At 43.0% G+C, this 12,313-nt stretch overlaps 1 protein-coding gene across 1 annotated transcript in view; it reads right to left on the bottom strand.

Annotated features, from left to right (window-relative positions):
* Positions 1 to 112: 112 nt before the first annotated feature.
* LOC306981485 (uncharacterized protein) overlaps positions 113 to 12,313 on the bottom strand; it is a gene marked incomplete at its 3' end in the record, with an annotated part of 14,364 nt that continues 2,163 nt past the window's right edge. Inside the window, exons 2-6 of the mRNA XM_079581093.1 lie at positions 11,959 to 12,009; positions 6,572 to 7,207; positions 6,441 to 6,491; positions 5,221 to 6,369; positions 113 to 2,181 (exon numbers count right to left, since the gene is read on the bottom strand). Of these exons, the coding sequence (XP_079437219.1) occupies positions 113 to 2,181; positions 5,221 to 6,369; positions 6,441 to 6,491; positions 6,572 to 7,207; positions 11,959 to 12,009 (3,956 nt within the window). The remainder of the gene's footprint in view (positions 2,182 to 5,220; positions 6,370 to 6,440; positions 6,492 to 6,571; positions 7,208 to 11,958; positions 12,010 to 12,313) is intronic.

The following is a 12,313-nucleotide window of genomic DNA, read 5'->3' on the forward strand; positions in this document are numbered from 1 at the left end:
TTCTATGAGGAGTGGCTTTTTGGTCGGATCATAAGGGAAACGGGGAACTTGATCGTTTACTTTCAAATTTCACTCTCTCCTCACTTTGCCATCTTACAGACAGGTTGTTACACTACAGAATGGAACACAAGCCTTCTTCTGGTAACATCTTCTTCTTGATGTCATTTATTTCCTGACGGTGTTTGGTCCTCAGCTGGTCCGCTTCCATGGCACTCTCTTCGCTTTCATCTTTTTTGATCAACTCCTCCATCTCCTGCAGCTGTTTCTTCTCCAACTCTTCGACGCGAAGATTCTGTTCTTTCTCACGTTCCATTAACAGCTTTTGTGCAAATTGATTCAGTTCATGCTCATGTGTTTCCTCCAGTTCATCCATCATTACCATGAGTTCTTGCTTTTGCTGACTCCATAAGTCAGCTGTAAGATGAACCATTTGTTCTTCGTGTTCAGCAGACAGCTGTCTCCTTCTTTGTTTGAAGTCCGCCTTTGTCGTATTCATCCTCAAATCTTCCATTTCTTGATTGTGTTTAGTCCTCAACTCCTCTATGTCTTCTTTTCCCCTTTGCATATACTTTTTATTGATGTCTTGTTTGCATTTCTCCCGTTCTTGTTCATGCTTCTTCTGGAGCTGTCTGATTTTGTTGCTGTTTTCCTTCTTCTCCATTAAAACCACGATGGCCAGGTCAATCATCTGATTCTTGTGATTCCTGCGCAGATCCTCCATGTCACTTTTCAGAGTTTTCTCTTTGTGTGAAGCGAGGTTTTGTAAGATTTGATAATCTTCCTGTCCTTGTTGTATGTCTTCTTTGAGACCAGCGACTTCCTGTAAGTGTTTGTCAATCAGAGCCGCAAAGTCAGTTTCCTGGTTGCGTTTAAAGTCGTTGAACTTCACAGCCTTCTGACGAGCCTCCTCTTCGTATGACGTTATCAGCTCCGCCATTTGCTTGTCATGTCTCTCCTGTAACTCCTTCCTCTGCTTCTCCTCTTGCTCACGCCGGTTCTCCTCCTCCTCTTCTTTCTTGATTCTGTATGATTCCATTTTGTTCTTGTATTCTTTCTCCAGTCTTTCCAGTCTCTCGTGTTCCTCCTGTCGCCTCAATTCGTCCTGCTTGTGTCGATCATCCCACCACAGTCTCCTCTCCTCCTCCCAGGCCTCATGATCATGTTTCATTTTATCTCGTGTCGCTTGCAGTTCTTTATCAAAGTTTTCTTTTGATTCCATTTTAATTTTCACCTCTAACTGTTGGAGCTTCTGCTTGTGTTCCTGTCTCGTCACTCTGTCCTGCTCTTTCCTCAGCCGGTCTTCTTCCTCTCTCTTGTTTTGTTCTTCTGTTCTCAGAGCACACACACTTTTTATATGGTCTTTCAGTTCCTGGAGTTCTTTGTCCCTCTCTCTGCGCTCTTTCTCTATTTCCTCTCTCTGTTCCTTCATTTTAAGTTTGATTTCCTGCATTTCTTCCTCATGTTTTTTCTCTATTTTCTGCATCTCTCTTCTCATCTCTTCTTCCTTTTCTTTCAAAAGTTTCTGCATCTCTTTCTGAATGGCTGCCTCAGCCTCTTGAAGCATCTCATTTGTGTAGCAGCCCCCCCCATTAGCTGTCACCACAGCATCGATCTTCTTTATCAAGTCAGTGACCTGAGTGTGTTTTATTTCAATGTTCTTTTCTCTATTGTTAAACACATGACACCTGTTTCCACAGTCAGCGATCAGCTTCTTACAAGAATCATCACATTTGGTTTGAATATAATCTTCAAGGGAAAGGCCAAAGTCTTCCAAGTCATCACCACGTGTGAACAGAACTATAGTGAAATTTTCTGCATCTTTCCCAAAACCTTTCTTGATGAGGTTCAATGTTTCCTTCTCCTCAGGAGTAAATCTTCCAATCTGCAGCACCACTAGGAAGACGTGTGGTCCGGGAGCCAGCATGCTGATGCATTTCAGCATTTCCTCATTGACTTCATAATTAGACATGGTGCTGTCAAACAGGCCGGGAGTGTCCACCACCTCCACACGACGACCATTCACTGTACTCCGGGCTTTCTGACACAGTTTAGTGACAGATGTTTGGCTGATGTCAAATTTGAACTCTTGTCGTGCCAGGATGGTGTTTCCAGAGCTGCTTTTTCCGCTCCCAGTCTTTCCAATCAACACAATCCTTAGACTTTTTGCAAACTCTGTGCTTCCTGCAAAAGAAACAAAAACAGCAACACTATAATTATAATCATCATCAAAACAGCATTGGTTGTCACATCGTATTCAGTCATTTTGACCAGCTTAAATCAAATTGTGATTGAATTAATCACAGATTACAGTCATCAGTTTGAGGGCTTTTAATTGACCGCTCTGCAGCTCAGTAACAGCAAAAAAAGGAAAGGAGCTACTGTTTATCACTTTGTGAACAATGGCCACACAGGATATTATTTGGAGACGAACCTTCCACACCGGACGCTTGGAAGGGGCTCTTGCCTGAAAAATAACTGCTGTTTGGAGGCTATCTCTTTGCATCTGCCATGCCCTATGGATCTCTAACTATACCCCCATGGACGACACCAGGATCTGCAGGAGCCCATACCATTCAAACGACGGACATTATCTGTGCAGGTGGACAATGGTTTTTCGAGGTTACCCGTTAGCTTGTTATAATCGACTACAGCTCATTGTTGATGTAAAGTCTGCAATAAACCACAAATGTGTAAAGCCAGGCTCATTGTGTGATCATCGTAAAGGCTGCTTCGAGTAGTTGCCTGCTTTGTTGACGTTATTTGTGCATAATATGCTGCCTGTTTTCAATGAATGTTGTGAAGGTGAAGGTTCTTAGCTTGTCGCGGCTAATAGTGCCTTAGCTCCGGGAGAAAACCACTCGGCCACGACTCACTGTCGATGAAATGTGAGCAATAAACTACGAAATCAACAAGTCTGGCTCCGTGTGTGATCATCATAAAGGCTGCTTCAAGTAGTTGCCTGTTTTAGTGACGTTTTTAATGCATAATATGCTGCTTGTATTCAGTGAATTTTCCCGTTAGCTTGTCGCGGCTAGCTTGTTAGCTCCGGGAGAAAGCCACTCGGCTATGACCCATTGTAGATGAAATGTGAGCAATAAACTTCCAAATCAACAAGCCTGGCTCCGTGTGTGATCATTGTTAAACGGTTCTTTATGTGTGTGGTGGTTTTATTGACTTTATTTGTGCATATTTCTCGTTTTCACGTGATGACTCGAGGTTTAGCTTAGCATTAGCTTTCTCCGGAGGCTCTGTGTATCATCAAGGCCCAGCGCAGAACCAGACGCTGAAATAAGTGTTCTTGTCACCGGTTTGAATCCTGGGTGTTTCGGTAACAGAAACACTGATGTGTGTCTTTGTAAAAGTCTGCTGTAGCTCCGGTTCACAACACATGAAGCTAATCCTCCATGATGACTCTGTTTACATCTTAGGGCTAGACTGCGGGGAGGGGGTTCTGCTGAGGAGCAGTGGTTGGTTACTCGGCTGGTGACGAAAGGATCGGGGCGTCTCCAGGCGGTGGAGGCGTTCCCAGAAGGAATCAGGCGTTTTATCCCTAAAATGGCCGCCATCAGAGTTTTTACAGATTACTCGAAAATACGTGAATGTGCCAAGGCAACACTTCAGGCATGGTTTTAATGAGGGAATGACTTAATAACATGATGTAAAGCTGGAAAAAGTCGATTTTGCATAATACCCCCCCTTTAATTGGTTTGGGGGTTGCAAATTATTCTGAAAAAACGAACAAATAATTTAATCTCTAAAATATGAAAATATGATATATTTTCAGGGAACTTGCTGAGAAGCGAACTTTGAATTGGAGCAGGACTTGGGCCGCATGTGATGACGTTTCATGAGCACAGAAGTCCACACAAGCACTTCAAGTAAACTTCTTTTTAGTAAGGGGAACACCACTGTTAAACACTCAGAGTGTTCACACCATGCTTAGATGATTTTGAATGAACATGATGTAAACCATGCCATTTATCATATTAAATCTATGGCCTCACGGGGCACCGTGTTATGGCAGACTGTCAAAAAGAAATGTCTCGGGCCGCGTGCGCAGCTAACCAGTCAAAATGCGTCAGTCGCATGTAGTGCATGTGTGGCTTGTGTTGCTTTCAGAAGGAGCTGCTTCTGCTGCGCGACTCGGGGAAAACCTCTGGGTTTATATATATATTTATGTATATTTCCTCTGATCAGAATACCTGCATGCCTATGTTGTCATAAGCTTTTCCTCGTCTTTTCAGCCAGTGCTTCCGGTTCACTTGTGTCTTTTTGATGTAGTAGAGGTAAGGTTGCTCCAAATTCACACACATGATCTTCTGTGTTCTTTTGCCCAAATGAGTGGACTCCACAGTCCATGTTACATAAATTACACTATTCTATTCATCTTAGTACATTTATTTTATGAAAGAGGGGGTATTATGCTTTTTTCAATCACATAGCACCAGTCTATATGACACTACAATGATGAGCAAACCTTCTGTTGGTCTGTAAATGCAGAAAATCAAAATAACTGCCTTGCATAAAATTGCTCTCTCAAAATGGCTTGAAATAGGCCTCTGTCTCTTTAAGAACCTCTGACCCTTTCCGACACGCCCCCTCCACACGCTGTCTGTGGCATCATCACAACACTCCACTCATTGTCTCCACACGTATTCAAACTACAATAGATTTTCGGTGCATTTTAATTTTTATTGCTGCTTCAAGCAGTTGCCTGCTTTATTGACGTTATTTGTGCATAATATGCTGCTTGTTTTCTGTGAATTTTCTGACCTAGCTGTTAGCACCTCGCGGCTAGCTTGTTAGCTCCGGGAGAAAACCACTCGGCTACGAACCATGATGTTGGGCACAGGGGCGGATCTAGAGGCGTGGCCAAGCAACTCCCATGGCTCCCGAGATTTTTTTAATTTATTAGTTTATTAGTTAGAAACCCGCTACTTATATTATGGACAATGCTGCTATTTGTATATAATTTTGGTAGATTCAGCCTGCATCTAAAAGGAAAAAATCTCCTTGAAAAAGTTCCATACCAAAATTCCATACCCTGCTATTTGACATTGCAAAATGTTGTAATGCCACCCCAGAAATGATCCCTGACCCTGACCCTGCTTGCCACCCCGCTTTTTCCGAGATCCGCCCCTATTGAGGCAATTTGTGCAATCAAAGGCATGTTTAGTAATTTTTAAATATTTAAAAAAAAAATGAAAGAGTGATACATACCAGAGAGTATTTCAGTTTGAGTTGCTGCTGGTTTGGTACGTAGAGTTGAGATTGCTTCCATTTGAGTGTATACAAACAATTGCTTTGTGTAGCTCTCAGGCTTATTCCTGAACTTTGTCAATGTCTCCACTTTCTTTAACATTGTGGAGACTTGCTGCTGATCCTTAATGTTGAAGATGAAGTATCTGCCCCCACAGCTTTGGCACAACTCCTGCAAGTCTTTGTTCTGGTCCACAAAGTCAGTGAAGGCTTTAGCTGAAGGATCTGACTCCACAGTGAACAGGATCATAGTGAAGACATTGACTCGAGGGCCCAGAGTCTCCCGAAGAATCCTAATCTCATCTTTATCTTCATCGGTGCGAGGTCCCACAGGTAAAACCAGGAGAAAAGCGTGAACACCATCAGGGTCACACAGAGAAATGCTGTCGAAGCACTGCTCCATCGCCGCCTGTGGAGCCTTATCACTCAGAGACGGCATCTCCACTATGGACACCCACCGTCCATCCAGCTCTCTCTGACGTTTCACGCACTTAGATGGGCTGCTTTTGGAAGACATTGTCTGTGCTAAAATGGTGTCAGCTGCAGAGGTCTTTCCTGCTCCTTTCCTCCCACAGAGGACCAAGTTCAGAGACATTTCTCCAGAGATGTCCTCAGCAAAGGTAACAAAGGACTCATTGTTGCTTTGGATCATTGTCTCAATTTGTGTCATTAAATGACTGTGATTATTTTCCGACAATTTATAGAATCTTGCTTCACAATCAACAAGAAGCTTGTGAACAGGGTTGGTCATCGCCTCACTGTGGGTAAAGACAACAATAGAGTGTTTAAAAGCATTCGGACCAAACAATGTCAGGATGAGTTTAAGTGTCTGTCTGTCTTCCTCAGTGAAGTCAGAAGGCTTCACCAGCAGCAGCAGAACGTTTGGCCCTGGATGACACTGCTGTACACATCTTCTTATTTCCTGCCTTATTTTCTCCACAGACCAACTCAAGAGGTTTGCTGTTTTTACCACAGTTATCTGCTTTCCTCTCCATTCCCCTTGTTCCACTTTTGGGCTAGTGGAATCATTCTTTGCCCCAGTGATGAATTTACTGAATGTTTTCTTTTTGTCGTCACTTTTTCCAAACATCATAATCCTAACAGAGTCATCTGTAGAAAGAAATAATATTAATCATAAAATACACAACATACATTCATAATGTTTTATACTACTGTCTTACTAGAAGATGTAAGGGTTGCGTCTGGCTTGGTTGGGTGCACTCCTGTCAGTCCTAAAATGCATTAGTGAATATCATAGTGAATATTAAAACTAGGCAGTTATGTTAGCACAGCAGGATGCTGTAATACTTACCAGCTTTTTGAACCTCTGCAAGGAGGCTAACTTCTGCTTCTGGGACAGAGGAGCTTGTATCTTCATTTTTGTCATGAGTTAAATAGCCGCTTTGATTTTCTTTAACTGTCTGGGCCAGTCGTGAAAACAGCTCTGCAAGTTTAAAGTTCTTCAGTCTTGTTTCATTTTCATCGAAGTCTTTCAGCCACATGTGCCTGTATCTGCATTTCCTGATCATTATTTCTAAAGGCTGGTTTTCTATAAACACGGCACTTGTGGTCTCCTCTCTGTCTGTGGTGATCAACATTGCATGATCAAATGTATGTTCACTGAACGTCTCGAGCACTGTCTGCAGCCGCTCCTGCTGCTCCTGGGTGAAGTCTTCAGGCTGAAGAACCAGCAGGAACACATGAGGCCCAGGCCCTGAGGCTTCTGCTAACTCCTGTATCAGGTCAGTCAGCTGCGGGTCCGTGAGGTCAGGACATAAAAAGTCTGGGGTGTTGAAGACTGTTATTTTTTTGTCCTTCACTGGTGCACTGACTCTTATGAAGGATGGACAATAACTAATCTTGAATACTTCTTCGTTGAGTAAAAGGTTCCCAACGAAGCACCTCTGAGTCCAGCTGTTTCCCAGAAGAACCACCCTCAGCTCAGACACTGAAATGAAAACATGAAAAAAAAAATCACAGGTGCTAAACAGTTCACTCAAATCTGTTTGGCACCTCCTGTATATGGAGATCTCTCTGTTCTTTCTCTATTCACCTGCACTATCACTGTAAACATTGCACTGCCAACTTTATAGGGTGAAATCTGTGCAACCAGGATTGAAACTGACATGCCCGATTTAAGAATCAGTGATAAAAATTGAAATCCTGAATGGAATCAAAAATAAATAAATAAATACTATTCAGTATTTCAGATTTAAACTTTACCCTGGCATGACCAATCTGGCAGGTCACACAACCAGACACCCGGATGTTTGGTTACCATGGTAACAGTGCAAAGGCAAAACCGGATCGACTGAATTTTAAAATCAAAATAATTTCAGTTTTCAGTTAGTTTGGCAAAATGTAAAAAAGTTTAAATTTCAGTTTTTATCACTAATTCAATTCAAGTTGGGCATTTCAGTTTCAATTCCTGGTGGCACAGATTTAACCCCATACAAGTAATTTTATATATATATATATATATATATATATTCTGTTCTAATTTGATTTGAGTTGGTGCACCAATTCTATTGGGATAATATGGTAACTGTCACAATACTATAATCTGGACTTGGTTTATGGTTAATATCTTAGGTCACATGACCTAAGGTCTCATAAAAGTGTCCAAACGTGGAGACAATATTCAAAATGATGTGTTGGATGTTCCATCATCCATCCATTTTCTTCCGCTTTATCCAGGGCCGGCTCGTCTGAGCAAAGATGCCCAGACTTCCAAATCCACGCACAGTCGCATACCTCCTCCAGCTGTTCTGGGGGACCCCGAGGCGACAGAGACATGGTCCCTGTTTTTACATTTCTGACCATTAATTTGATCTCATCTTTCATTTCATCTCCACTATGGACAGCCACTGTCCATCCAGCTCTCTCTGACGTTTGATGCACTTAGATGGGCTGCTTTCGGAAGACATTGGGCCAGATCTTGTGGCGGTGCACGGGGCGGCGCAGGCTCTTGGCGAATTATTTTCCGAGTGGCGGCGCTATATGTGCCATTCGTCACGAGAGGAGGCGACTGCACTGATGGAAACACGGCTGACATTCACTTCCTGGTTTATATTGCGCTGTCTTGCGTTCTTTCTTAAGCCTTAGGCTCTCACAGGTCAAACTAAAAGCTTTATTTACCCCATCGTGAGCTAAACCATGTTCACGTCTCGAGAGAAAAAGAGCTACAGCGTCCGCTGTGGCGCGGATCGGCCGCGCTCGGCGTGAACGCGAAGCAAAACAAAAGCACATGTTCACCCCCCACTCCCACACAACCACTCTCCTGGACGCGGAGTCGATCTGGTTGGAGGAAAATGTGTGTCTCCACCCACTTAAATGCGCTAAGTCTGGAGTGGCAAGATCACAAAGTGCTGCTACTGAGCGCAAAATGTCACGCTATCGTCTCCGTTTTGATGCACAAGATCGGGCCCATAGTGTACTCCAATTACAGAGGGATCACACTCCTCAGCCTCCCCGGTAAGGTCTTCTCCAGGATGCTGGAGAGGAGGATCCGGCCGACAGTCGAACCTTGGATCCAGGAGGGACAATGCGGTTTTCGTCCTGGTCGTAGCACACTGGACCAGCTCTATACCCTTAAAGGGATATTTCAGGATTTTTGACACAGGGCCTCATTTCCTAGTTATCCAGAGTGTTGCTGATTTCTGGAGATTTTTTTTTTTTTTTGTAATTCATGCAGTTCTTATATTTGATGAGTTTCGTGGCGCTAGGCTAATGCAAGGCTAGTGCATGTCTATGGTATCAGCTAGTCTGCATTAAAAACAGTGTGACCCGCTCCACAGAGCACCTGAGGCAAATCACTTATAACGCCAGACTAACCATATAAATGTCTGTGTCAATAGAATAATTTTTAGAATATAACTGACCTGCATCACATAAATGATCGCATTTTGAGGGACTATTTTCTAGCAGATCACGCCGCCACTGCGCAGCTTATTCACCTTATTCCGCCCACTTTTGCCACTTTTTGCGTTGTCTCGGCACTTCCGTTGTCCAGACACTTCCGGTCGAGCGTGAAGCCCGTTCATTTAAACGGAGAACGAGGGAAAAAATTCTCTGCTCGAAACTGATGTTTAGCAGATTGATTTGTGTAAAACGTCCAATGTTCATTTGCACCGACTCAATTTACCGATCGATCTACGTTCCCGCCCTCACCTATGGTCATGAGATTTGGGTAATGACTGAAAGGACAAGATCGCGAATACAAGCGGCCGAAATGAGTTTCCTTCGCAGGGTGGCTGGGGGTGAGGAGCTCAGTTACCCGGGAGGAGCTCGGAGTAGAGTCGCTGCTCCTTCACGTCGAAAGGAGCAGCTGAGGTGGCTCGGGCATCTGTTCCGGATGCCTCCTGGTCGCCTCCCGCGGGAGGTGTTCCAGGCATGTCCTAGTGGGACAAGGCCTCGTGGAAGACCCAGGACACGGTGGTGGGACTATGTCTCCGAGCTGGCCTGGTGTCGCCTCGGGGTCAGAACAGCTGGAGGAGGTGTGTGTGGACCGGGAAGTTTGGGCATCTCTGCTGAGACTGCTGCCCCCGCGACCCGGCCCCGGATAAAGCGGAAGAGAATTGAGGGATGGACTCAGACTAGCTGGTCAGTTTCCAAGTGGAATTAGTCAAAATTCTGTATTAGTGCCATCTTTGAATTTTCTCAAACATTTTAATGAGAACAAATAATTACACTCGTAGTTCCACCTCAAAAAAATGCACTGATGCTAAATTGATCCGTTTTTTTTATTATTTTGGGGGTCGGTGGGCCGTGTTTATGTAAATAAAAGTCTATAAAAGCCTGAAAACAGCAGCAGTTCTCCATTCATTTCAATGGCAGTGTCCTCCATGTCTGTGATTCCAGTATGTATTTTGCCTTTCATACCAACTTCATTTAAACTTCAAATCATTTTTTCATAGTTTCAGGACCCAAAAACCAGTGCTCATTTTTTTTATTTAGCCAAACTGTGATTCTCATTCGCCAATTCCATCTTATTTCAGGAAAGTCCTCTGTTTTCTTTTTTTAAATTATTATTATCTGCTCAAAACAGAGTTTATCAAATTATTGAATGTTCAGTGCAGTTCGACAGTGAAACTAAAGTAAAATCAAGCAAAACCTGTTTGGAAAAACAAAGCAGTAAAAGTTACACAAACCACTGACATTCTATAAACTCACATTTAAACAAATAAATGCACATTTATTGATATAAAATCATCTTTTTTGATCAGAGTCACTGCCAATGGCCGCTGGCTGCCCTGCTATTTGACCACAAACGTGGGGGCCGCCATTGCTCCGCCATTGCTGTAGTACCTCCATATCGCCGCTAGGCCCCCATTGAAAAGCATTGGACTTTACACACGTCAAAAACTACTTTAAAGCCTGGTTTCAATTGTTTCAACACTAGACTAGGCTAGATATTCCTCCTGAGATAACGCTGGGTTAATAACAATATATGAAACCAGGCTGGTTTTCGTAATATGAATTTTAGAAATCTGGTACTTAATGAGGCTCGGACTGTTAGCATTGGAGCAGCGCGAGCTACACGTCACGCAAGGGCGGAGTCTACGGTGAAGATCCCGCCCTTATGTCCTTTTTAGGAACATGCTTCGTCAGAGCTGGGGAGGGGGAGTCTGTAAATCCGCCATGAATTCCCCCACGGCCGTGGTCAATCTGGTAAACGGGGAGGAGTGAACAGAAGACGTCCATTTTTTTTACAGTCTATGGTCACTGCACTGCTTCAGATATGTGATGAAAGTTTTGAGCTTTCACAGCCTTTTGTCTCTGCAGGTGAACAGCATGTGTTATGTTCATCTAAAGATGAGTGTGTTTTGTTTCACTGTTTTGTGGACCTCCTCCAAAATGAGATGCTGCATCTCAAGGGGCTTCCATTAATAAACAATAAACAACAATAAACCTTGTTTAATAATGTGTTTTATCTTTTAACCTAAAAGCTCCTCATGGACAGGTTTTGAAAATTAGCACATGTGCTATAACACTTAAAACAATACATCTGGTTCGTCCAATGTAATGTCCATATTAAATAAATAAATAAATGAAATGAAAACCTTTGCGGACACTCGGACTTACTGTGTCAAATACGGCCTCAGAATGTGGAAATATGGTCAAATTCAGAAAAAAAACATCACGAAAACCTTATGAATATTCACAAAATAACAGGACATATAAAATGGAATATAAATAAATGTTTGTAAGAGCAGCTGGTGCAGATGTGGACTGTGGGTCGGGACTGACCTGAGAGATTCTCTTTTGGACGTTTGTTTTTCAAACTGAGCTGTGATGGAGGAACGTCTGTGTTGGACGATGTGTCTGTGTTTGAATTGTGTTTTTATTCGTCCTAAAGGTCCAGGAACATGTTCACTGTGATGTGATGTTTGGTTTATAGAATGTCAGTTGTTTGAGTAACTTTTAGAGCTTCTGCTCTATTGTACTTTACTTTCACTGTCAAACGCCAATCAGAAAACTCAGACCATTTGATAAAACTATGACAGAGATGCAGAGACAAAGTAGTGCCAGACGACACAAGAGTTAACTGTGTGATATTTAAAGCTTGATGCTATTGGCCCTGCCGTTCGCACATCTCCACAGTTAGACTCAGGGCAGGGGGCAGAGAGCTTTAGCATCTTTCATGTATTAGTGTATGAGTGTGTGAAGCCCTAGGACCCTCTTGTTTGGTCAACTCACGGTCTGGGGGTAAGAACTCAAAGCTCCAGCTGCGAGTCAAGGGTGAAACACCTGCAAAAAGAGAGAAAATATTTTCATAATGCCAAAGTAAATACACTGTGAAGTATGAACTCAGTAATATTGACCCTTTACTTTACAGACACCACCATGTTGTAATGTGTATCGTGAAAGTGCCAACCGGCTCAGCATGTCTCCTTCATAAACATTGTTCTAAGTTATGCCATGAGCGTCTAGGGATGACTTCCTAAAACGCAAAAAGAAACTGTACCTTCTGCTTTAAAGGAACCATTGATGACTAATACTGTACAAAAACAGGCACTGTTAACACTGTAAATGTAATAACAACTTACTGATC

The sequence above is a fragment of the Gobius niger genome (genome assembly GCF_951799975.1).
Source record: "Gobius niger genome assembly, chromosome: 22".
Classification (NCBI taxonomy): Eukaryota; Metazoa; Chordata; class Actinopteri; order Gobiiformes; family Gobiidae; genus Gobius; species Gobius niger.